The 26803-nt window shown below is 51.3% G+C and overlaps 1 protein-coding gene across 1 annotated transcript; it reads right to left on the reverse strand.

Moving 5' to 3' along the window:
- Positions 1–633: 633 nt before the first annotated feature.
- CHAF1A (chromatin assembly factor 1 subunit A) lies at positions 634–25909 on the reverse strand. Its single transcript, XM_070373901.1, has 15 exons — positions 25616–25909; positions 22998–23048; positions 20241–21103; positions 14181–14237; positions 11382–11602; positions 11189–11249; positions 10749–10817; positions 9495–9721; positions 8790–8958; positions 8557–8637; positions 8077–8169; positions 7129–7381; positions 6098–6588; positions 1732–1828; positions 634–1225 (listed from the first exon to the last, which is right to left on the reverse strand). The coding sequence occupies exons 1-15, from the start codon at positions 25884–25886 to the stop codon at positions 1125–1127; spliced, it is 3105 nt and encodes a 1034-aa protein (XP_070230002.1). The 5' UTR covers positions 25887–25909; the 3' UTR covers positions 634–1124.
- Positions 25910–26803: the final 894 nt, after the last annotated feature.

Genomic DNA, 26803 nt, shown 5'->3' on the forward strand with positions numbered 1-26803 from the left:
TTGAGGCTGGTGGCCACACCCACAGGTGGGAGCTGCACCCACGCCTCACCCCTGTGCCAGCAACCTGCAGCACTTATTCCCAGGTGGGGCCAGGGTCCGCACCCCACCCCCACGGAGCTGGATGGAGGAAGACCCTCTCCAGGAGGATCAGGGTACTGCCAGGAGAGGCGGGCCAGGAGCGTCTTAGCTAGCAGATGGCGTGGCCCCCAAGGGCAGGGTCATGTTGCCCCACCTCAGGAGTGAGGCATCCACAGTCTGAACAGGTACTCACGCTGAGATGCCAGCTGACTCTTCTTCCAACAAAACAATGTGCTGTGAAGGGCCAGCAGGACTGGAGCCTGGTTCCAATAGTTAGAATTCTGCCAGAACCTCGCTGCCCCTGGCCCTCGGTACATGCTCAGATGCCTCTGCTGGGCCCATCACAGCCCTGTCCTAGGGCCACTCCAGGGTCCAGTAGGTGCAGCGCCTGGCTCCACAATTCCTAGCTTCAGCACTCCCGAGGCTGGGAACACCCTCTGCCCACCCGCCAAGGGGCAGGAGGGGTTAACCAGCACAAGCACTTGCCGAGGAGCCCCAGCACACAACAAAGAGATGGGACAGAACTTGTATGAAGCGTTGAACTTTAAACAAAGGCCACAGGTCCACGCGTGGGGAACTGGGGGGTGGACACTGGACAGCAGAGCACTGGCCTCTGGACACACCAGGTACAGACACCACGTGTTGGAAGAGACGACAGACACGCCAGGTCGGGGTAGACAATAGTTTATACAGGTCCACGTCAGGTCCGGGTGCCACACCGCATCCGAGGGGCTTCAATTCATTCACAAGCATCTCGTCACTGCGCCTGCCCAGAGTCCAAAGGGCACGACTAGGCCCTCCCCATGCAGGTCACATCACAATAATGCTTTATTAAAGGGCAGATTAATATGCAGCTTTGGGGGGAAATTTTTTACAAATATCAAAAAGAACTAACCAAGTATCCTATATAAAACTTTCCAGACCTCCAGGGAGGTCTGCCAAGCAGGACAAAGTGCTCTTTACACAGGAGTCAGGACTTTCAAGTATCTGAGAGGCATCGAGAATACCCTAACCATTCTACATACATACACGGGCCACTTGGGCGCTCAGGACAGGCGAAGCGAGCTGGGGGCCACGAAGCTCTCACTGGTGTCCATCCCCACTGAGCCCCCAGCTCCAGAAGTGGTTCCGCATGGGGCCTGGATGTCTGCAAGGCAAGAGAGGGAGGGGCTTCAGCCTTGGGTCCACTCTGGGGGAGGGCAGGCAAGCCATCGCCTTCTCACTGGGGCTTCGGCTGTGTTCACCCTGAGCCTGTGTGTTTCTGCAGCCCTGTCCAGCAGGCTTTGCACTTGACCCTCCAGGACAGGGGAAGCCCGTGGTAAAGATGAGGAAAGTAGGCAGCAAGGCTCAGTGGCTGGCCTCAGGCTGGCTGGCCTCTGGCTCCCTGCCCTGGGGAAGTATGGTTCAGAGGCCCTACACCCTCCCTCCCTGACAGCTCCTCACCAACCCTTGGGTCTCTGGTTTCCTGAATGTAGCTTTCAGACCAGGACAGGAGGCCTGACACCCACACCATCACACCAGCCTGCCTGGCGCCTTTCAGGACCTCTTCCTCAGTCCCCATCACTCACAGGATGCGAGCTGGGGGGTGACTAACTGCTCCTTCCCTTCCTGGCCGGCTTGAAGGAAAAGAGGAGGGTGTGGTACTCTGCTCACCCCCAACATCAGAGATGTCCATGATCACACAGTCGCCTTCGTCGTCGTCCTCCTCCTCTGTGTCCGCCTGGAAGTCGTCCAGGTCTCCAGTGCCAACCTGAACAGACAAGGCACACTGTGTCAGCAGCAGCAGACAGGGTCGGTGTGACCCCCCTGCCACCCACTGCTGCACACCCGACCCCTCTCTGCCCATCCAGGAGACACTATCTGAGGAGTCTGATGAAAGTCAAAGTGTTAGTTGCTCAGTCGTGTCCGACTCTTTGAGACCCTATGGACTGGAGCCCACAAGGCTCCTTTGTCTATAAGATTCTCTAGGGAAGAATACTGGAGTGGGCAGTCATGACCTCCTCCAGGGTCTTTCCCACAAAGGGATTGAACCCAGGTGTCCTGCATTGCAGGCAGATTCTTTTAAGGTCTGAGTCAGGGAAGTCTTAGTGTCTCAAGAGTTATGATCAAAGGAAACCTTGGGAGTACTCTGAAATGAACTAATTATTTACCTTGTTAGAAAAATAATGCATTATTGTTTGCAAATTAGAATTGGGAGGGGGGGATCCTCTACTTTGGTTTGAAAAGGAGATGGACAAAGCACATGGTTTCTCTGAATTATTATCTTCTGGAATAAGTAGGTGGCTAAGAAGTTAGTTGGTCAGTGTTTTCTTCTCTGTCCAATAGCCTGGTCCCTCTGCCCAACACTTGTGAACTCTTTCCTCTGATGCTCACTCTGCCCAGTTCTGCCCATGTGGATGCCACCAGCACCCCAAGAATGGGCGTCAGGAGCTGTTATCATTGGCTTCCACCAGAGGGGACAGAGACACAGAACGAGGCAGTAACAGGACCAATCCTAAACACTGCCCATGCACAAGAGTTGGCAGAGGCAGTGGAGCTGGGCTCCCTTCCAAGGGGCTCAACACCCTCCTAGAGCCCTTCTACTCTGTAAGTCTGCCTGGAAAAGGGACAACAGTACAGCGAGGCCGTCCACTGTGCCTGCGGTTCCCAGCCTGGCTGGCAGACAGCTTATGCTCACAGACCCCTCAGTTCTAGTGTAGAAGCTCCAGGAGAGCTCCATGGGCGCTGCTGGGAGGTGCAGGGCAGCTTCCAGGCACCTGTTTCAGAAGCACAGACAGTGCATTCTCCACCCCCCAGCCATGCAGGCTTGGGTCTGGTGAGCAAGGGGACGGGCGGGTCTCCTTCTAGCCTTCCCGGTCCCAGGCCTCCACACTGGGAGCCAAGTGCAAACGGATGACTGCTCTGGGCCCACAAGCCCTCTGTGGGAGGAACAGTAGCCCACAGCCCCACAGGCACATGACGGGTCTCAAGCCTTTCTAAGGTGAGGCTCCAGGAGGGGTCCCACGTGCTGGGCTGAGGGCTGTCAGCATATGCAGCCGGGGGACAGCCCGACATGCTGCTGTCGCTATCGCAGGCAGAGGGCACACAGCTGGCCATGCAGCCTTGGGAGTTAGGAAGACATGTCACCACCACCAAGCACTGAGGCTGGAAAGGACAGATGGAGCCCCTGCCTGTGCGAAAACAGAACAAGGCTGAAGAGCTGAGTTGCCCGGGGGACGGACACACACACTCACTCATTCATTCTCTGGGGCAGAAGTGGCCCCTAACAGCCGGCTCATCTCACTTGATCATGGTACTGTGTAAACCCATAAGTATAACACTAGTTGGAACTCTAAATGAAAAGCTTCTAAAATTCCCATAAATTAAAAATCCCAACCCGATCTAAAATATTCATACACACCATCCACATTTTCCCAGGCCACCAACCCGGCCTTCAGGAAGGCTCCCCAGCTCCTGTGTTCTGCCTTGCAGGCCCTGCTCAGTGCACGCCCAGAGCTCTCTTCCCGCCTGCCTGTCCCAAATCATAAGGAGTCTGCTGGAGGTGGTCAAGGTCTCATGGCCCCAGCCTCTCTTTCAGCTGGGTGGCTGGGTCAGAGCATTCCAGTCAGAAAGACACAGGTGGAGTCTGCTCCTCCTTCCAGGTAAACGGGACTCCTCCCCAGGTAGGCTTGGCCATCCTCATCTCGCTGGCTGGCAGTGCAGCAGCTGTTCTGTGACCACAAAGACAAGGCCACAAACAGGCAGGAGCAGCAGGAGACAGGAGCAGCCTGGCCCCGGACCACAGTGCTCACCAGCTCAGGACTTCCTGTTGCTGCAGACAAACTTCCATGTGTTTACGGTCCGGAGGCCTGCATGGTCCCAGGGGACCAAGCGCTGTTACAAGCGAGGATGTGGGATCTAGTTCCTGACTAGGGACTGAACCCTCACCTCCTGCATTGGAAGCTTGGAGTATTAGCTACTGGACTGCCAGGGAAGCTCCAAAAAGGGGCGTTCAAAGTGCAGACATTAGCAGCTACTCTCAGACCCACTTAATCAGGACCACTGGGGCCAGCACGCCCAGAACCACTGGACATGTGGCCCTCTGTGAGATCCTGCCACATCTCGGAGCCCCTTTGAGGCCAGTGAACGGGGAGAAGCTGAATAGCACTGACTGCTATTCATGGGTGTCATCAAATGAAACGCCCCATGTCACTGCCTCTCATAGACCAACCCCTCTTACCTGGGGAGAGGGGCCCCCAGTTTATTGGGGAGCACTTTTTCTCAGTAAACAACAAAGCACCAAGGGCAGAGAATCACGTCAAGTGCAAGAGGAAACAGGTGATAAGGGCTAACCCGTCTTTCTGTACGTAGAGACAAAGACTGCGAGCACGTGCGTGGACGCCGTCAGAGGGGAAGAAGAGCACAGGGGACTCAGCAAGGTGGCTGTGGGGGCCTGATGAGGGCAGCAGCCCGCAAACCCTGCCTGGATTAGGACACCAAAGGGTCCTTCCAGCCCTGGCCACATTCACACTGGCTCCCCAGCTGGTTTCAACCTGAGCATCACATGTGCAGCCTTCTGAGACCGTCTGGCTAACGATGATGCTGACCATAAGGAGTTCCGCAGCTCATCACAGCTTGAACACATGAGGGCCTGTTCTGGGTCCAGGCCCAAGGAGGGAACTGTCTGTGGGGCTGGGTCCCTGACTCCTAACCAGATGGGAGCTACTGTATTGAGCCATGTCCACAGCTGACAGGGACGGGGTGGGGGAGTGGCAGGAACAGCCGCCATGAGTGCACAGAATTGTCCCAGGCTCCCTCTTGCTGTGATGATTCAGGAAGAAGGCTTCCATTGCACCCAAGACGTCATCTGTGTGCGGGCATCACTCCAGGAGCCAACCCTCTGCCCATCCTCCCCCCCACACACATGTGGCAGGAGCAGGGGTAGGGGATGGGGCGCACACACGGCCTCCCTTTTTTCTCCCTCACCCCCAGCCTCTAGCAGTACCTCCTGGAGCGACAGCACCCTAGGAGAGCCCCAGATGCGAGCGAGACACCAGCTCTCACCACATCCTCTCATCCACGTAAACTCGAGTCTCCAAGATCTTCAGCCACGTGAGATACTGGCCTCAGTGAGGACTGGTGCCCACAACTAAGACCAGGCTTCTGGTGATAGTAGCCAGGAGACTAAACCCATCACCTTGCCATGCCAGTAACAGAAACAAACATCAAACACGGACCAAGGCTGAGGTGGGGGCCCAGCCTCCGTGTGTCCAGGCAGCGCGGGAGCCTTCGCTCTGGGGACCAGCGACTCTCAGGAAGCCCACCTGCCTCCATGTGAGGCGAGGCCCTCCCTATACATGGCCTATCTATGTGGGACCACACGCTTCCTCCTCCATGTGCTGTCAGGATAGTTACATGGGTGCTCCCACCATGGACTCCAGTCTGTCTCCGCTTTGATGGCGTTTTGCTCACCACTGTCTACAAGGCCTAGCAGGGTACCTGGTATGGAGTAAGCGCTTAGTAACTGTGTTAAATGAACACAAAAACTAACTAAACAGAAGCTGCTGCACGGAACATTATTCAGCACTGAAAAGAAATGAGCTGTCAAACCATGAAAAGACAGGAAGAAAGCATAAAGGCACACAACTAAGTGAAAAATCCAGTGAGAGCAGTAGGCCCAGTGGCGGCCCAGGGTAGAGGGAGGGAAGGACCAACAGGCAGAATGTGGGCGTGAAGGCAGTGGCACAGCTGTGTGACACTGTGAAGCCACACACATCACCATACATCTGTTCAAACCCACGGGATGCACAGAAGCCAGAGTGCACCCAGTAAACCTTGGAGTCTGGGTGACGGGTACGTCCACGTAGGTTCATCAGCTGTGAGAGCCACGCAGGCTTTGCTGCGGGTGCTTGGTGGGTGGAAAAACCTCTACACCCACGCCTCTATTTTGGTCAGTTCTGTCACCTCAGTTTTGTTATAAATCTAAACATGCCCTAAAAGGAAGGTTTGCTACAAACTACAAGCCGCAGCGGGGTCTCACCTGCCCGTCGTGCCGGCGCTTTTTCATGAACTGGGTGATGCACATGCTACCCGCCGACTTCCTCTTGAGTGAGACGGGCATACCCTGGCCGGGCCCCGGGGCGGGGACACTGCCACTGTCCTCCCTGGTGGCCGAGGGCACTGCGGTGACATAACTCCACTGGCAGGGCACAGGCAGGTGCTCCTGGGCGAAGCTCTTCAGCACCTGTGGGTGGACGTACCAGCACATCCTGAAGTCGGGCCTCTTCTCATACACCGAGTTCTCAGAAATAATCCGCTTGAGCCTGGCCTTGGAGGGCACAGCCACGTCCTCGCTGGCGGTAGGGGTCTGCGGGCGGGCAGGGCCAGGGCTCGGGGGGCTGGCGGCACTGTCCTCCGGGCTGCCGGCGTCCCTGCTGAGCAGTCCTCGGCGGCAGCACTCCTGGAACTCCCGAATGATCACCTTGCTCCCATTCACGTTCCCGTGCAGCAGCGGGAGCAGCTGGGCCAGGACTGGTGGGGAGAGGGAGCAGGGGGAGACGGAATGAACACAGCCCCCGGGAGGCTGAGACACAGTCTGCTCTGGGTGGCCTTGTTTTCCTCCTGGCTTACTGAGATGTAACTGACACAGAGCAGTGATTTGACTGACATCGCAAAATTACCACCACCATCACAGGTTTAGCGCAGGTGGCTGCTTAGGGGTGGATTTAAACACAGGAACTGCTCCAGGAGAGACTCTGGGAGGTCCACACTTCACGAGGCGGGACTGGTTGGAATAAACTGTCAGGCCTCACCTCCTGTGTCTGTTTTCTTAGTAAGCCCTCACACACCCATTCTGAGTGGCCCTCCCAGCTCTGAAGAGCTAAGAATGTGTGTGACCATCAGTGAAACAGGCTGACTGAAGCAGCCACCTTGTACAGCTCTCATGAGTCACAGAAAGGACACCTCCTCAGCAAGCACTGGCTCTGGCTGTTTCTTTGAAGAACTTGTGAGTTACCTGGCCACCCTCAGAGGGAGTCTCCCGCCCTGCCCCTGCCCAGAGCTGGTGCTCACTCTGCTGGTCCCTCTTCTCTCTCTTTGAGGCCTTGGGCGTCTGCTCCTCCTCAGGGGGCACAGTCTCCAGCAGGCAGGCCGTGAACTGTTGCAGCACCTTCAGGTCAGCACCGCCGTCCTTGTCGGCCGCCCAGATGCAGCCGATCTTCACAGGCTGGAGAATGCGGAACCTCTTTCCCTTGGCCAGAAACTCGTCCCACTCCTTGGCCTTCAGTTTCTGGCGCACCTTGTGATTTTCCGGGTCGGCACATTCCTGGCAGGTTAGAGCGCAGACACTTGCTCAGGATCCCTGCTCCCCAGTACCCTGGTGCACCCCTCTGGGACAGAGAGAGAGCATATGGGAGGCAGGCAGAGCTCTTCACAGACTCAGGGCCAGTGTGGATGGCACCTGACTGGCGATAATACAGGCAGAGAATGTCTTCAGACTGAATCACTGGCACCTTCACCCTCAAGTATCTTAGGTGCACCTGCCTTTCTAGCCCTCACAGGAGAGTCACAGGTATTTATTTTTATTACCTCTTCAGTAGACTTCTTAGCACCACTCTGGGTTCTCTGCTTACCATGTGATCCTGGAGCTGAAATCACCATGCTGGACCTCTCCCACCTCAGAATGATGCCAGTGTCTAAGCCAGATATGCTCAGGGCCTGACGAGACCCATCTGCCTCTCTGGTTGGAAACGTATGAAGGACAAAGGTCCCCAAGTGTGCCTCTGAGATGGGTCACACCTACCAGTCTCCCCACAACCCGGCAGGCCTTCAGAGCTCTGGAAACGACTCCCTCAAAAGTCCCACCATCCAGTAGAACTGAGAAAGCTGGGGGGTGAGGCTGAGCCTCTGAGGAGCAAGGTCCACAAGGAATCGGCTGCAGGGTGGGCCAGGACCTACGCAACCACCCCCTGGTCAGCAGCCACCAAGCTCTGGGCTGATCACCTCCTGTCCAGCCCTCACCTCGGTCACGCCTTCATCCTCAGACAAGTACCCGTGGGGCACGAAGAAACCATCATCCTCATCCTCATCCTCTCCCACGTCATCGTCATCGTCCTCGAGAGAAAAAAGCACAATGATAACGTGTGGAAACATGTGCTTTACTTATAATTCACCCGTGAACACGTTAAAAGCAAACAGCTTTCCAGTGCTCTAAGCGTCATTTCTACGGACACCCTGAGGATCAGCCAGGATCCTCTAACCAGCCCACTATACTCTGGTGGGGGTGGAGGGCCAGGCAGAACACAGATAAGGGGCCCGGAGTAAGGCAGCGGGTGTGGCAGGAGACGGGCGGGCCCACCCAGGGGTATCTGGGAGCTTCCCCGTCCACACCAGGCAGGTGTCACTAAACAAGGTTTTCCAAGAAATAGCTATAAATCTGGTGCTGAGATGCTGTCCGAGGGAGCCCTCTCACCGGAACTTGCCGGCCCCTGCCATGCTCACCCCTTCGCTGTGGGAAAGGGACTCTCCCGGCTCCTCCTCTTCCCACTCCTCATCGCTGTCCACCTCGTAGTCAAGGAGGTCCTGAGGGCACACACACAGCAGTCACTGTCATCTCCAGGGTCGGGAGGGAATGGCAGAGCTAAAAAGCTAGAACTCTGGGGAGCCCCAGGGCCGCAGGAGAAGGCCACGCTGAGAAGGATACGCAGGGGTCAGAGCAGTGCCCACACACTCACCCTGTCCTGGGCCCAGGGGTCCCTTGGGCGGATGACTGTCGTCTTCTTGTTCCACGTGCCCCAGTATGCTGGCCGGTGGTTCTCAGAGAACTGCAGGAGCTTCATCCTGCCAAACTTTCTCCGCTCAGGAACACCATCCACTTTACTGCTCTCCACGATCACCACATCGCTGGAGACAAAACCTGGCTTAGAAGGCTCCTCCATGGTGCACTCGCCCACCACAACATCCTTCCTCCTGGGGTGGCAGGTCGTGGGCACTAGAGACGGGCAGCCCTAAAGCAGGCCAATGTTTACTCCAGGGACATGGCGCGAGAAGGAGAGAGGAACCAGACGGAAGCTGCTGCCCCACTGCATATACAGAAGTGGGCATGTGAAAACAAGTACATTGGCAAGAGCTGGGGAGCAACCCTCCAGGCAAGTGGTCTAGACGTCAGCTCCATCCGGGGGGCGGGGCGCATAGTCTGGGGACCCAGGAGAGGCAGCCTGCACTCCAGAGCTGAGACTTTCTGCAAGGCCACCGCACCTGGGAGCCTTTGGAGGTGAAGCCAGGAGAGAGCTGATGGAGCAGTAGAATCCGGGGTCTGAGGCCAGGGAGGGAGCTGACCGGTCAAGGCCAAGGGACTCAGCAGTGACAAGGGCTCTGCTTGGCCACTCAGGATTCTCCAACTTCACCAAGGGCAATCGGCAGCTTCCCTCAGAACTAACCTGTTAGAGAGGTCTGTGTTCCGGTTAGACACCACAGTGGGCCCAGACCTAAGCGGCCGCCGGCTTTTCAGATCTTGCAGGAAGGAGAACTCGCTGCTCTGCTGCTGGAGGAGCTGGTCAAGCTGGTCACAGAGGTCTTGATCAAAGGCAGTCCGGCATCGAGGGGCGAGGACCATGTGCTCTTTGATTTCGAAAGGGGCAAACTTCCCACAGGAACCGGCCAGGGTCTGAAACGGAGAAGGGATGTGATGGCACCACTGTTGCCTACTGTGTGACGGACCTGCACAGCAAGTGTTGAGGAGGAGCCACTAGACATGGGACCCAGTGTCAAAGGAGACACATCACCAAGAACAAAAACCAAGATAATATAAAGAACCAGAGATCAGAAGAAAGCCAATTCTGCAATAACCTGACAAAAAAGAGGAATTGGCAAAAAAAGAAATAAAATTAATAAAAAGAAATAAAATGATAAACAAACACAAAGAGATGTTCAACTGTACCGAGAATCATGGAGAAACATAAAGAGAAATAAATATGTTTTTCTTCACCCATCAGTCAGATCCAGAGAAGTGTGAGACACCCACGCACTGTTGGGAGGTGGGGGTAGAAATCAATGGCAAGGGGGTACAAAGTATGATGCATCCACATCATGACATGGTACTGCAGCAATGAAAAAGAATGAACAAGGGCAAATGTGGCAAGAATCCAAGATGCAACTCAGCAAAGCGGTAAACAATAAATTCATAATTTGTTAGGTACATGAATACACAAACACAGGAGGGAGGGAAATGCTCAGTGAAAGACCTGGAAGGACACCCTTGCACCTCTGGAGCATGGAGGAGGGAGGGGACAGAGGTCTGGGGTTTTCACCAGCAGAGCCTGGTCTAGAAGGTGACAGGAAGCAGAATCCTGTGCTGAATGAACCCCACAGGTTGTTTTATGCTCAATCCTGCCTCTTATCTTGAGCAGACATCCCCTAAGGGTGAAGACTGGTCTTTCTCCCTCACGGATCCCAGCACAACCTCTATAAACACTTGGTAGTTTGAGCAAACGTGCCACTTTTTGCCTTTCTGAGAGCACAGTGGATGGTAAGAATTGAACCTCCAGATTCTGCTGGAGATCAAAGCTCCCAAGGCCAGCAGACGTCCCTCTCGATGAAAGCACAGCCAGCGGGTCAGAAGATGCCTCTTTATTTTTCAAACAGTATAGCCTGACAGAGACCAATATTAAAGCCAGAGGAAGCAGGCTGCTCACCTTGGGGGCCTGTGGGGTCTTTGGTTTCTGGAAGAACCTCGTGATTTCGGCCTTCTCGGCTTTAATGCGCTGCAATGCAAGAGAAGATGAGGGTGAGAAAAAAATAGAGAACTTGAAGCATGCAAAAGCCCCTGTAATTGAATTCCAAGCATTTTTACGTTGAAAGCATTAATTTAATGCAAGTTCGCCAAACCCACAAATGGGTACCAGGCAACTCCAAAGGTTAGAGCTGCTCCTGTGGGCAGAGGGACCAGAGGAGGAGACAGCCAGCCGGGAAGGGCTGGGCCGGCACCCAAACCAGCCTACTTACAGGAGTGTCAGTCCTGTCTACCCGCCTCCACCACCACCTCAGGGAGGACACGCAATATCCAGCAGCAATCAGGCAGAAGCCCTGCTTCTCAAACACACAGGAAGGTGCGCGATCTAGAAACACATTCTACCTTTTCTTCTTCTCTCAACCGTTTCTCCTCTTCCTTTTTCCGCTTCTCCTCCAGCTTTGCCCTACGAGACATCACACTCAGTGACACCTGCTGGCCCAGGCCCATGCTGATGCCCGTGGAGGGGGTGGGGTTACGTGACAGCGGGACAGGGCAGAGGGTGTGGGACCCCAGATGGAGGGGGTGGGGCACGCACTCCAAAGCCTCCTGGCGCTCCTTGCGTCTCTCCTCCTTGAGCCGCTGCTTCTCCGCCTTCTCCTTCTCTCGCTTCTCCCGCCGCTCCTTCTCCTTCAGCTCCTTCTCCTCCTCCCTCTTCTTCCTGGCCTCCTCCTTGGCCCTCTTGGCCTCCTCCCTCAGCTTCTCCTTCTCCTCCTTCTCGGCCCGGAGCTTCAGCTGCCTCCGCAGACGCTCCTTATCCTGCACAGAGACGGCACACAGCTCAGCCCCGTGGGCAGACGCCGGGGAAGGCAGGCTGTGTGCAGGCAGAGGGGGAGGTGCGAGGCCCGCTGGCCCACACATGCACAGAGAAGGCAATATCTGGTCCATTACATCTCCTTCCGCCCTGAGAAAGGCCACGAGGATTGGCCGGCTGCCACAGGGACTCGTGGGCGAGTAACAATAAGATGTGTTTAAGACCATTTTCAAGTATGGAATGAGGGTCAACTTTTACTTAATTAAAAAAAATGAAGTAAGCCCTTCTCAGCTGCCTACATGGGATACCTGCTGTTGGGCTGGAGTAACATTTATTGGCTCAAAAAAGTGTGGTAAAATAAAGACACATTTAAAACACCTGTAGGTTTTGCCTCCCTGCCCTCAAAACAAGAACATTTTCCTGGGGCTTCCCTGGCGGTTCAGTGGTTAGTACTCTGCGCTTTCACTGTAGGGGGCACAGGTTCCATCCCTGGTCGGGGAACTAAGATCCTGGCATGCCAGAGCCAAAAGACATTTTCTTTCCATTCCCTCCAAAACTATTCTAGACAACAGGGTTTATTTTATTTCTCTTGAAATGGGAGAGCAGGATGAGGCAAGGCCGGGAAACCTGACGAGTTAAGTTTTAAAACAGCGGGAAACAGACGAGAACACATTAAAAAACATAAGCGAAAAAACCTTTTTAATCTGTAAAGCCATTTCTCAAAAGAAAACTTTTTATTTTTAAAACAATTTCTCAAAAAACCAAACAAACATTTTTCAGGATCTGAGAAGAAGGTCAGAAGATAAGAAAAGACATCATGATATCCATGACAATGCCTGGGCCTCCTCAACACCAGCAGGAGGAAACCACTGGTTTCTCTGAAGCATGAACATCTCATTTTATTGGTTCCTCATTCCCAAGAATTTATATGTGGCCTGGGGCACTGAGTTATTATATAAGGTGACATTCACACTGAACAAATTTCAGCTCTAGGACAGAAGGGGTGGTACCTTCTAACATGGTCAGTAATGTCAGAGGCTTTTCGACCCTCTGGACGGTATGCCACCAGGCTCGTCTGACCATGGGATTCTCCAGGCAAGAATACTGGAGTGGGTTGCCATTCCCTTCTCCAGGGGATCTTCCCAACCCAGGGATCAACCACGCCAACTCCTGTGTCTCCTCCTGCACTGCAGGCAGATTCTTTGTCCACTGAGCCACTGAGGAAGCCCTACCTTCTCACAGCACTGGGTAATTCTCCAGGGCAAGAATCATCATAGGCTTCCCACCTTTGGCAGGAGCCTGACAGCTCAGCTCTCCATCTGGGCCTATGATTGTGCCTTTGTCCCTAGAGAACACCCTGCCCTGATCAACCTTTGTTCCCTATCACAAAAGCCATGGAGGCACGCTGATAGAGGCCTGAGAATGTCCTTGCCAAATGTCCTCGTGGGACACTTGGAGCAGGGGCTTGAGTAACTGATCAAGTAACAGGGTGAGGAAACCAGCAGCAATTGCAGAGTGGGGGGGGTGGGGGTGTCTCCTTGCTGCTAACTGCAAGGACAGGAGGCTTCTGGAATCAGGCATAAATCAGACCTCTTCAGCCACACCTGCCAAGCAGGTGCCTAGTTCTGAAATTCCAACAAATGAGATAAACTTTCAAAAAGACATCAGGAGCACTTCCCTGGTGGTCCAGTGGTTAAGACTGCTTCCAATCCAAGGGGGTGAAGGTTCAATCCCTGGTTGGGGAGCTAAGATCACACATGCCTCTGCGGCCAAAAAAAAACAAAACCCCCAATACTGTAACAAATTCAATAAAGACTTAAAAAACATTAAAGGCATCAAACCCGAAACACAAAAATTGAACGCGGCCATAAGGTAGACAGCACAAGAAGCACCTGATGAGCACACAGCCGACTGTCATGAGTGCCCCTTCCCTGAGCTGGTGCTGACGGGTGAGGAGTCCAAGACCTTCTTTGCAATTCACTCAGTAAGAAAGAAGGTCCCCCTGCACTGCTGTGTGTAACGATGTGACCCCTCAGATAAAAGAAGACTCAATAGGGAACCCCTTTATAGTAATCACCCATCTGGTGTAAGGGCCCTCATTACAGCGCCTCAGAAAGGGTGTAACTTCCATTTACCTGTAGGAGCATGGGGCACAGGGAGAGGAACTGGGTTCTTTTTAAGGCGATTTTACATTACAATAGGGGAGACTTCCCTCGTGGTCCAATGGCTAAGACTCCCAGGGGGCATGGATTCAATCCTTGGTCGAGGAACTAAGATCCCACATGCCAAGTGGCTCAGCCGAAAAACAGAAAAAAAGACAAAACCCTACAATGGGGATGCCTAACTATTATGACAGTACTGATTCTAGTAAAAGCTTAAACAAGACTACAGGTGAAACCTTAGGATTCAGCAAAGCTCAGAGTGATGCAAGCTACAAACATGAGGCCCAGGTATGTAAAATGAAGCAAGAATTGAAATGCTGCCCAGGACGAGCAGGGAAAAGAGCCATGCAAAGGGCTTTGCTGCCCATTTACTGCGAAGCGTGCAGCTGGGAAACTTGCTACTTCAGGGAACAAACCTTACCCTTTGCAGTTTCATCTTGTTCTTCTCTGCAGAGCCTCTGACCAGTTTCTTAGTTATCTGAAAGGAAAGACACTGAAATGAGAACACGGGTTGTTTCAATCACTTTAACGTTTCAATCACTTTAACACGTTTAACACACTGAACTGTCCTTGAGGGGAGATCGGGGCGGGGGGTGGGGGGGGGTAGTCAACACTCTGCAAAACAACAATGGAAACCTTTCTGGGTGACGGTTCCAGCAAACAAAACCAGAAGGTCTTGGTTGGGTCATAAGCTCCAATGAAAGCACGTAAGTGTACTTGTGGAGATATTAAGGGAGGCCGGAAGGCAGATGACCAAAACGGAGGCCAGGTTTGGTATCAAGAGCCACAGGCAGGGCCTTGGCATTGGGGAGACACAGAGCAGCAGGCCTATAAGCAACTGCGGAGGCCGAGTCCTGAGTCCTGCAGACACCCGGCCCTGCACGGCTGCCCCTTCTACTTTTTCCCAGGAAGGCTGGCAGTGGAGGTTTTCTGTGACTCCAGGCACACCTTGCTTTCTTTTGATTCCAAAATAACACGTTTAAAAAAAAAAAAATTGAAGGTTTGTGGCAACTCTGCATTGGGCAAGTCTTATCAACACCATTTTCCCAACAGCATTCGCTCCCTTTGCGTCTCTGTGTCACATGCTGGTAATCCTCAAGTTTCACACATTTCATTGTTATACGTGGTATGCTGATCAGTGCTCAGTGATCCTCGATGTTACTATTGCAAAGACCACGCCTCACTGAGGGCTCAGACCATGGCAGTTTTTCCAGTGAAGTTTTTTTTTCTGGCCACACTGTGCAGCATGTGGGATCCTGGTTCCCTGACCAGGGATTGAACCCACTTCCCCTGCAGTGGGAGAGCAAAGTCTTCACCACTGCATCACCAGGGAAGTTTCACAGTTAAGTATTTTTTTAATTAAGGTATGTACTTCTTTAAGATATAATGCTACTGCACACAGCATAGTGTGAACATAACTTTTACATGCACTGGGCAACCAACAGAGCCACGTGACTTGCTTTACTGTGACATGCACTTTATTGCAGGGGAAGTTGAAACCAGATCCACACTAGCTCAGAGGGTTTGCCTGTCGTGTCTACAAATCAATACCATGGGACTCAAGCAAGACGTGTGTGGGCTTGTATTCCCGTGGGCCACAAACTTGTTCTCTTTGCCCAGTGAGGCTTTGCCTCTTAGAACATGGCGTGAATGTTCAGGATAAAGAGTCAGCTGGCCAGAAGTGGTCATCCAGTCCAGAACCCCTATGTTCTAGAGCAGAGTGTTCTCAATCGCCCTGCTGCATTCTATGCCTGGGCTGCAAGGAGAGACCAAGACACGTGGCTGGGCTCCCTCACCATGCTGGCAAAATGGCTCTATGGGGTCGCACGGAGTCAGACATGACTGAAGCAACTCAGCAGCAGCAGCAGCAGGAATACACACAAGAAGTCCAGGCTAGTGGTCTAAGCTCCCTCCAGAGCAGGGTATCCTGGCAATCGCACCATTTACTGGACAAGCAATGGGGAGAATTTGGACTGGAAAGAAATACCCACCCTCCCCGGGCTCATCTTACGCAGCCAATTAATGAGACAAGATGAAAGATCAAAAGCCCATCTCTCTCGAAACTGACATACCAACAAAACTACACAAAAACAGTGCTTTCTCTCTTAGGGCAGGAAAGCCTGGCCTTAAGACTTCCTACAGATTAACACATACAGATAAGATATCTTTCTTACTCGGGACACAATGAGTCCTTTCTGGACCAAGACTTCCCTCAGCAGAGGGCTGAGCCTGGCCATGTGAAAGCCACGTGACTGGCAGAGTGCTCAACCCCACCTAAGCCAGGTGCCCTCAGAAACACCAAAGCTGTCTAACCAAGCACTTAAGAAAAAGCATCCACTTCTCCAGCATCCACTGTGCCTGTCAAACGTGCGGACTTCACCGCCACAACAAAGGAGAAGGTAGCAGGGTTTGGAAGGTGCTGTATCTATGCCACTGTCCTTTGTATTCAAAGAATACAGCACCAAACGTGACTGCCACACCCTGCTGTACCAGGGCTTTTTCGGAGGAAGACGTGCTGGGTCTCGCCCATACTTGCTGAGATTCAGCTGCAGAATCAGGACCCTTCCAAATCTTACCCTGTGTTGTGAGTCCAGGAATAAAAGAGTTCACATGACTACCAGGAGCTGGCATCATGATATCCAATAATCACAGCAAATGCAATTTAACTTAAAACTAATATTTCTTCTGCTTTACCATACATTTGGATAAACCTTACTGAACAGCTATAACTTTTTCTTCTTGACATTTGGCCTAAATATTTATAGAACTCTTTCAAAATACAGGCCACACATTTTACTTACTTGGAAAGTGTTAGTGTTTAGCAACTCAGTCGTGTCCAAATCTATGCAACCCCATGGACTGTAGGCCGCCAGGCTCATCCATCCATGGAATTCTCCAGGCAAGAATACTGGAGTGGGTAGCCATTCCCTTCTCCAGGGGATCTTTCCCACCCAGGTATTGAACCTGTATCTCCTGCATTGGCAGGTGGGTTCTTTTACCTCCTGATACACCAGGGAAGCCCTATCTGGAACTCAGCTACCAAAAGAAAGACCCAAGATTCTAGTATGAGGTTAAAACAGATACATCAACTACCCAAGAGTCAAAACATATATAACCACATCCGTGCAGTAAAATTCCTGCACTGTATTCGGGAGAACTCCAGAGCCCCCTCTGTCTGGTGTGATACAGAAGGAGATCTAACTTCTAAGTCCAGAGCAGGTGGGAGGAGCAGCGAGGTAAGGAGGGAGGCCCCACAGCAGCTAGTACCTTGACAGCAGGGGAAAGAGAGCAAGCGGAGGGGAGACACAACTCTAAGTACCCCAGGCGTGGGGGACTGTCAGCATGCAGACACTGACATGACCAGTCCTGTGAGCCTGCACTTCTGAACAACCACCCAGGGAAGCTCAGGACAATTACATTCCATCAAGGCTGAGAGTCAAGAGACGATAGAAATATCTGTTGGGACTCCCCTGGTGGTCCAGTGGCTAAGACTCAGGGCTCCAAATATAGGGAGCCTGGGATCTGATCCCTGGTCAGATCCCGCATGCTGCAACTAATCATTCTCGTGCCACAACTAAAGATCCCACATGCCACAATGAAGATAACTGGAAAATCCATCGGGCTGCAACTAAGACCCAGTGCGGTCGGATAAATACTTAAAAAAAAAAAAAAGAAATATCCGTCAATGAGAATGACTGTGCAAACTGCAGTTTATCCATACCATGGCACCATCTGCATACAGTATAGCAGTTAAAAAGACATACATCTTCCCATCCCAGTGTAAAATACAGTTAAACATACCCTGGAATAAAAAAGAAACATACTGACAGTATATGGCTCATGTAAGGTAACAAAATGATACTGTATATTCCCAGGGATCCTTCACATACACACCACACAGAGCAATGTAAGACAACTATAGTGGCAACCTGGGGGACAGGAAAAAGCCAGAAGGGGCTCTGACGGTTCAGTGATACTTTTTTAAAAAAAAACAGAGCATTTAATACTTGTATAATTTAAATTACCATAATTTAATATAATTTAAAGAGTTCCAGCAACTGTACAGAGGCAAGGCGTAGATTCCGGTAACACCACTGTATCCACACAACCCTTTAGGGAACAAACATCTGAGTCAACAATAACGTGGACTAATCACATATGTCGCTGCAAACAAATTGGAGAAACAGCTCTGTCTCAGGTGGTAAAAGCTCTGAGGCCAAACAGCCATGCTTTGGCTAGTCAAGAGACCTGGGGTTATCTAGAAAAGGTGTTCCTAAGTGTTTTTTCAAAGTCAGGCTCTCTAGATGAAGGGACGGCATGATCTGCATGTTAACGAGCTGGATCTCCCCCTTGGCCACACATGCACGCACACATGGACCAGCTAATGTTTGGGGGTTCCCAATGCAGATTTATGATATTAAGTCCAGGATAAACTGAGCCCAATAAAAACCACACACATGACATGGGAATAAGAAACAATCTGCAAGCCTTCAGCAAGCTTCTGCCTACAATGTGGAGAAGAGAAGGCAGAGAGAAAATGGAAAAAGAAAAGAATTCCCCACAGTAACAGGGGTCAGGAAGAACCTGGGCCCACAGCAGGGAAACTTGTTAATGTTAGGTACCAACCACAAAAATCAACCACTCAGGAAATCCAGCACTCCTGAAAGTGAGGAGATAAACCAGAAACTGAGTGTGCAAGGCCCTCGGGCATCTCCCGGTGGTCACTCCATTTCACTCTCACACGTATGGTGTCACCCAGCATCAGGGGGCTCTATCCCATGCTGCGGGTGACTGGGGCAATTCTGTGCCACAGGCTGGTGGGGAGGGCTGAAGGCCTCACCACCTGCAGCATGAACTGTTTGCAAAGCTGAGTGATAACACTGTCTTCTACAACATCTAAAACCCCAAGCCTGTGTATGGAGTCAGATCAGGGTCTCAGACGCAGGCTTTGGTAAACTCAGCACACCTGGTTCATGCGCTCAGCATTTAGGCAAGTGCACAGGAAGTAGCACTGCTTTGTGACAAGCCCCAAAAGCGTGGCCTCCCAGTCCTGGGACCATGCTATGCACATTAAAAAAACTTAAAAAACAAAGCTATGAAGGAAAATGAAAATGTGTACATGTCCTGTTCTCTGGGCTCACTGGCTGTTACCAGTCATGTGACAAAGTAGTTGTACAAAGCAGAAGCAGCAAGGATTCTGTGTGACTGGAGGGTCAAAACAGAACAAGATGGCTGATGGCACGGGACCCAAACTCAGGTTCTTAAGAGTCTGGGTGATGGCTCAGATGGGAATTTAAAAGCTGAGTATCTCAGTCTGACACATCTAGAAACTCAGAAGGAAAAAAGAAGACCCTGGACTTGATAGATATATTGTGAACCTAAAGAGGAAGCCACTTTCCCCATCCTCCAATCTCCCTGGGAGATCAAAGTAGGCGGTTTATGGTCAAATGAAGCAGGTACAGTAGAAAATAAAACGACTCGCCCCAGGAACCCATCTTATGTGAAAACCCGATATGAACACATACAAGTGCTACAAAACCCTCAAATCACAGATACTGTGAAATATGCTTTGTGATTCTTGACTAGTTGATTCAGTTTTACCCATAGGACCTCAAGGACAGGTGAGAATAGAGACATTTGCCATTATGTCCTTTGGAAGCCAATAATGGAAACAGAAATTTCCAAAGCCACCTGCCTGGGGCCTTAAACACGGAGCCAGGTCTTTTCTGTTCTCACTTCTCCAGGTGAGGTTTTAAGACAGGCGGTCACGAGAGCTGACCCTTCAGGATGCCCCATTTTTTTCTTCCTGCCGTCTTTGGGTCTCGTCACCAACGCTGAGTGCTTACCAGCAGTGACTGTATGACTCCTGTGTTGGAATAGGAGTGCCTGGAGCTGAAGTTAAAGGCTGACCTGAAGGACTTCCCTGGTGGTCCAGGAGCCGAGACTCTGCACTCCCAATGCATAAGGACCCAGGTCTGATCTCTAGTCAGGAAACTAGATCCCACATCCCGCAACTAAGAGTCCACATGCTGCAACTACAGATCCTGCATGCCACAACAAAGATCCAAGACCCTATATGCTGCAACTAAAACCCAGTGCAACCAAATAAACATCTAGAAAAATGTGTGTGTGTGTGTGTGTGTGTGTGTGTATATATATAGGCTAACTTGAGGATCACAGCCATTAGTCACTAGTGTGGCTAAGGTGACCAGCACCATTATTTAAGTGTGAACAAGGCTACCAGGAAGGCACGGACACACACACTGGTGCACATCGCAGTATGCACAAAAATTAACAATTCAATGGCTCTCGGTATCAGAAAGAATTCTGCACTGGACCTGCCCAGATCACAAGAGCTCATCTGTGGCCACACTCACTCAGCCACTAGCCAGCTGGGCAACATAGGATCCCTGAGTGAAGAGTGAGGGGCTGGATGGAAGCCTCTAGGTTCAGGCAGCACTGACTCGGGGAAGGTACTCACTCTGCAGACGGGTGTGGAGGCAGGGAAGGGGCTGGGGCCTGTATGCAGCTTTGTGGGCACAGACTGCCCCTCGGGGGAGCTGGTGGGAGAGGAAGAGCTCAAGGACGAGTGGCTCAGCGCCAAGTCCTCTTCTGGGCTGGACTCCGGTGTCTCGCTCTCAGAAGGCACAGCCTGGCTGGGAGGAGTGGCGGGAGGAGACCTGGCCGGCGGTCTGAGGGCCAGGATATCCTGCAAGACGACCACGGGCATCTTCCCCTTGAACAGGATGCCCCCGGCTTCACTCCAGCCACCCCGGTCCTTCTCAGACCACATGCTCAGGTCACCAGTCAGCTTGGGACAGTTTTGGGGTGAGCCCCTCTGTGTGAGTCCCCTCCTGTCTGCACCCCCTGAGTCAGCACCCCCTGCCTCTGTCTTGCACGGAACTTCTGAAAGGGCCTCTTCGGGACTTGCCAGCTCATCCTTCTGCCTGGCCTTTGGCAGCCCCCTGTCATCTCCAGCTTTGTCTGGGACTCCATTTATGTTCTTCTGAGCGGAGGAGGCGGCAGAATTCAGTTTATTGTGGCCCACCATGTTGTCCGGGGGGTTGCTCGAGTCCTCTGTCAAATCAATTATGACCACAGCCTGGCCAATACTGGTTTCAACTTGACTTCTTAAAAAGTTATCTAAGGGTCCCTTCCCATTGACAAGTTTTGGTCTAAAATCTATGTCGGAACCCATGTGACAGTTCTCCAAGTGGTCCAAAGAGGTTTCTAAGTTGTGGAGTTGAGTCTGCACAGGGCCAGCCCGAGACCCCCTTGTGTCGTCCAAGCCATCGTCAATTTTCTCCTTGGGGACAAGATTCAGGCGCTTGAATGGCAGTCGGGCTGAAACCAGAAGACAAGGAGGACCTCTTTTAAGTGATAGTGTGAAGAGTGACAATCAATACTTTAACATTCTATGTTCTCAAAAAATGAACAACCTTGATGTACTTGAGGATAGGGAGGATATCTAAAGTTTAAAAAGGGATTATCTTTTCATTGGATATGAGTTTGAGCAAACTCCAAGAGATAATGAAGGACAGGGAAGCCAGGCATGCTGCAGTCCATAGGGTTGCAAAGAGCTGGACACAATTTAATGACTAAACAACAAGTCTTTTCATTATGGACTTTTCCAACAACCTAATTAAAAGCAAAAACAAATGAACAAAAAAAGAAATGGAAAACAAACAAAATCCCCAAACACCAACAAACTTTTAGAGCAGGGGTTTTGCAAGACTTTCGAAGAAGACATTTTCTGATCTCTTTGAGATCCAGTTCAAATTCTAAAGTTATTTATTATGGGTGGAAATTCCATTTGAAGATAAGTGTATCTGGTTCCAAAAGCTAAAGAGACAGATCCATTTACAGTTAAGATTTTGTTCTGCCCCTAGCACTCCGACTGTTAGAGCTTTTCTTGCCAGTGAAACAAGTATCCTCCCACTGCATGTCAACCTTCTGGATGGTTCTAAGAGAGAGGCACATGGAAGACAGGAAATGCAGATGGGTGACTTTCTTACAGAGTCTGCCTGTACTCAAACACCCAAACATCTTATTAACTACTTTCTAATGTAGACCAAACACATAAACCTGTTCTGGCTTCATTTATAAGATGATCATGCCCTCGGATTCTGCGGTTTGCCCCTAATCCTTTAACCTTGGAAGGCGGCTGCCCTTCATACAACTCCTACCAACACCAACCTTGCTGTCAGTCATGACAGAAGGCCAGCTGCTACAGAGGAACCAGATAACCAAGCTTTGAAAACCAAAAACCATCCTTTTTTATATAGTCCAGCCACTAATCTCACCTAAGGGTAAATTCATTCCTCCCTTTTTCATGAAAGGATTTTGAGACACTTCCTGTAAAAAGGTGTTTAACCAGGGACAGCTGTGCTGCCAGGGGACATCTGGCAACATCAAGAGATGTTATTGGCTTTGACAGCTTGGGAGCAGAGGCTAGGATGCCTGTGAAACTCTCTCCAGCTGTGGTCCCTAGCCTTTTTAGCACCAGGACCAGGTTTCGTGGAAGACAATTTTGCCATGGACTGAGGGTGGGTGGCGGAGAAGGCAATGGCACCCCACTCCAGTACTCTTGCCTGGAAAATCCCATGGACGGAGGAGCCTGGTAGGCTGCAGTCCTTGGGGTCGCAAAGAGTCCGACACAACTGTGCAACTTCACTTTCACTTTTCACTTTGGTGCACTGGAGAAGGAAATGGCAACCCACTCCAATGTTCTTGCCTGGAGAGTCCCAGGGACAGGGAGCCTGGTGGGCTGCCGTCTATGGGGTCGCACAGAGTTGGACACGACTGAAGCAACTTAGCAGCAGCAGCAGAGGATGGGGGGACAGTTACATTTATAGTGCACTTTATTATTATTACATCAGTTCCATCTCAGATCATCAGGCACTAGATCCCAGAGGTTGGGTACCCCTGCTCTGTGGTATATAGAATATACAGTATATTTTTCCTCCATGAGAAAACATTACAAAGTCAATATGCTGGAATCCAGCTGTAAAAGCAGCAACCTCTGCATTTGGTCCTGGGAACGGCACGCAGTGAAATGGGTTTCCCAGCTTCCAAATGTAAGATGCAACTGTCTTCTCCCCTCCACCCCTTTGATGCTTCTGATGAGAACCCCAGGAGATGGCCTGCCTCTGCTCAAGGGAAATGAAAAATATAATAATTGAGAAAACAATGAAGGACATAAGCTAGGAGCAAATATTTAACCCATTCCCAGAGTTACCTTGTATTAACTTCTTGACTGGAAAAGCTGGCCTGTCTTTGCAATCCATGGCTGTGAATGAATGTCAAAGGATATGTTATTAAGTGCTGGAAACAACGGAGCAGAAAATACAGTACCTACTATACAAAGTGGTCGTCCAATGGGGCTGATCTGGGTACTCCCACCCCCATCCTTGGGCTTCCCTGGTGGCTCAGTAGTAAAGAATTTGCCTGCCAATGCAGGGGACACAGGTTCGATCCCTGGGTCAGGAAGATCCCCGGGAGAAGGAAATGACAACCCACCCCAGTATTTTTGCCTGGGAAATTCCATGGACAGAGGAGCCTGGCAGGCTACAGTCCATGGGGTCGCAAAGAGTCAGACACAACTGAGCAACAACAAAGGACGTTTTTGGTTGTCCTGACTGGAGAGAGTGCATTGCCAGCATCAAGTGGGGAAGGGATAGGAACACTGCTAAATATCTCACAATGCATAGGACTGCTCCCCACCACAGAGAATTATCTGATCTCAAATGTCAGTAGATTAAGAAATTCTACCCTGAATGCTGTCACATCTTCTTGTCTTATTTCCCTTGAGCGCTTAGCACACCTGAGACTTTTGTGTTTCTGTCTCTCCCGCCCATCAGAACACCAGCTTTGTGACAGTACACAGACTTGTTCCACACATGGGCTCAGGGCCTGGCAGGTAGTAGGAAATCAAGTAAGGAAACTACAGATGAGAGAAAACATTGTATCAGCTGATTTTACCATAAAAGGAGCCCGAACATGCTCCTCCAATCCAACCTCTCCCCACCAACAAATCTGTACAATTGGTATAGGGCTTATTTTCTCTTAAAATAGGGTTTATAAAAGGTGATACAACTTAAATCATCTTGAATCTGCCAAGTTGGAGCTGAAGCACAGTCAAGAAATGATAGGGAGGATATTTTCCTGCACAGGAGGGAAAGAAATACACACACACACATACACAAAGGCATAACAGTATCAAAACTGGTACAGAAATGACCATAAACAGAACTAAGTCCTTGAATAAATATCTTCAAATGGCTAGAATAAGTTGAGAAGCTGACATGTGCTAGATCTGGCTTGGAAAAGTCTAGTTATTTTGGCTAACCTACATTCTTTTTTTTTTAAGATACATACGAGTAAGTATTTTTAAAAATCAGATCCTGGCTTTCTAAAAAAACTCAACTGCCCATAGATGAACCTACTCTACCCGCTTCCAAGCTAGGAATACAAGAAAAGTACCCAGAAGACATTTCCTTTCTTCCCATTGCAAGATAGTATTATTCCCAAGTTTTCAGCTCTCAAAAACATGAACTCCTCCCCGCCCCCATTGAAGGATACACAATCTTTAGCCACTTAATTTTCAGACAATCACAAGGATTTATTGGCATGACCCTGAGTCACGAGCTTTGATGCAAGCAGAACAGAGGTGACTTCGGGTCAACATAAAAGGGATCCCATCCAGGGACTCAGTCTATTCAAAGGTATAGGTGCAATTAACAAACATTTCTGTACAACCTTACCACTGCTTTTTATTCTGAGACTATATCCCTTCTAATTTTATCTGGCATTAAAACATCCTTCCCTTTTAGGATAGCCTGATCATAATAACAGAAGGTGCTTTGTAAACTTCTTAAACATCCATACTGGGTCTAATGACTGTCCATGACAATCAGCCCCAACTTCATATGAATTCTGTCTCTTTGAAATCCCAAAGTCTGGAAACAGCACAGTGCTTATTAACTAGGGGGCACCTTGACAGTGGATACATTTTTGGTTGTCCCAGATGAGAAGGGCTTGCTACTGAGATCTTATGGGTGGAGGACAGAGATGCTGCTACAGTGCACAGAATGCCCCCCAGTGTCAATAGTGCTGAGGCTGAGAAATTCTGAACTAGATTAGCGGATGTCCCTACCGACACTTAATTACTAGGCACCTACTATGTGTCAAGCACTGCGCCAAGTCCTGGGGGCAAAATGGGAGTGGAGTAGGGGATACAAGCCGTCTGGTCCTCCTCAGTTCGCCACCCCATGTAAGGGGCCCGCCAGGCGCCAGAAAGCCCCCTCCCAAGACACAGGAAGGAGAAAGATCGGTCTTCCTGCATATCCGGCGGCATCAAGAACCCGGGACCCCTACCACCCGGGCCTCTCACCTGGGCTGGCCCTGACCCTTAGACGGGGCTGTTCCGGTCCCCCGACCCCGTGGAACCCCGGGCCTCAGTTTCCACATCCGGCCCATAGCGCCGCTGCAGGGTCCAACTTGTCCGGGGGACACAAACGCACTCGGTAACCAACAAATCCGGCCCTTTCGCCTGTTTGGGTCTCAGTTTCCCCTCCGGGCTACACACACACCCGTCACCGCAAAGCGCTCTGAAAGGACGAACTGACGTAAAAGCGCCGGAAAAAAAAAAATGGTCGCGGCTGCAACAATAACGTCAAAGAGGTGCCCTTCGGGTTGCAAGGCCCTTCCCCGGGGTCGTAACGGCTCCACGGACCGAACGCCAGATGCAGAGCCGTGGGCCCAGGCCAGGAGGCCAGTCCGCCCCCAGCCGCCGCTTCGGCCCACACAGGCCGCGCGCCGCGACCCCCCTTTCCCTCAGCGCGGACTGGAACCGACCTGCGGCCTCTCCCCGGGCGCCCGGCGCCCCGCACTCCGGCTCCTCCAGCATTGCGAGGGCGACGTCTCGAGTTCCCCTCAGGCGGCGGAGGAGCGGGCTCAGCTCAGGCGGCCACTGCTGCTCGCCCTCCCGCCCGCGCCGCTGCTGCCGCGGCCGCCGCGCTCGTATTTGGCGGGAACCGCGGCGACCCCCGCGGCCCACACGGTGATTGGGTGATGCCGCGTCACGTGACGGACCTACTCGGGAAGAGAGGAGCGCCGGGAGCGTCATCGCGAGAACCTAAGCTTCCATTCCTTCCATGGCTCCCCTATTGATATGCGAACGGAGGGCAGGGTTTCCTCACGGTGGCCTGTCATTGACGGGTAGCGGGTGTCCTGCAATTGGTGATGGGTGATGTCAATTTGAGTGCTCGACACTGTGAATGGCTGAGACCGTGTGATACGTCTGTGGGAGGCGGGACGGTCAGGCTCCTACGTCACGACGAAACGCTTTACGCGGCGCGCCGATGACAGCCTGAAACTGCGATTTTGCTGAAGACTAATTTTTTTATTCTAATTGCACATAGGTTGTGGCTCAGACGGTAAAGCATCTGCCTACAATGCGGGAGACCTGGGTTCAATCCCTGGGTCGGGAAGATCTGAAGAAGGAAATGGCAACTCACTCCAGTATTCTTGCCTGGAGAATCCCATGGACGGAGGAACTTGGTAGACTACAGTCCATGGGGTCGCAAAGAGTCGGACACGACTGAGCGACTTCACTTCACTGAATGTAGCCACAGTAATTAAAATTATAATTTATATAAACAATAAAAGCAAAATAAACTCTGGGCATCGCTTCAAAAGTATTTGAGATGCGATATATATATTCAGAGGAAATGAATGAAATGGATATTTCTTGTTTAATCCTCAGGGTTTTGCACATACTGTTTCTTCGCCGGAAACACTTTCCATAGCTGCTTCCCTGGTTGGTTTCTACCTGTTCCAGAGCTTAGATTGAAATCCCAGGGGAGCCTTTCTTCCCCAGCCTCCAAGATGAAGTTGCTACAACACTGTTCTTTTTCTTGGAACAATTACAGCTTGTGTTTATTTATTAACATGTTATTGGGTAGTGAATTCATTTCTGTTTTTATCGTCAGCTCCATGAGGACAGGAATCATTTATCACAGTATCTGCAGGACCTACTGGTGA

This window comes from Bos mutus, chromosome 7 (genome assembly GCF_027580195.1).
Source record: "Bos mutus isolate GX-2022 chromosome 7, NWIPB_WYAK_1.1, whole genome shotgun sequence".
Lineage (NCBI taxonomy): Eukaryota > Metazoa > Chordata > Mammalia > Artiodactyla > Bovidae > Bos > Bos mutus.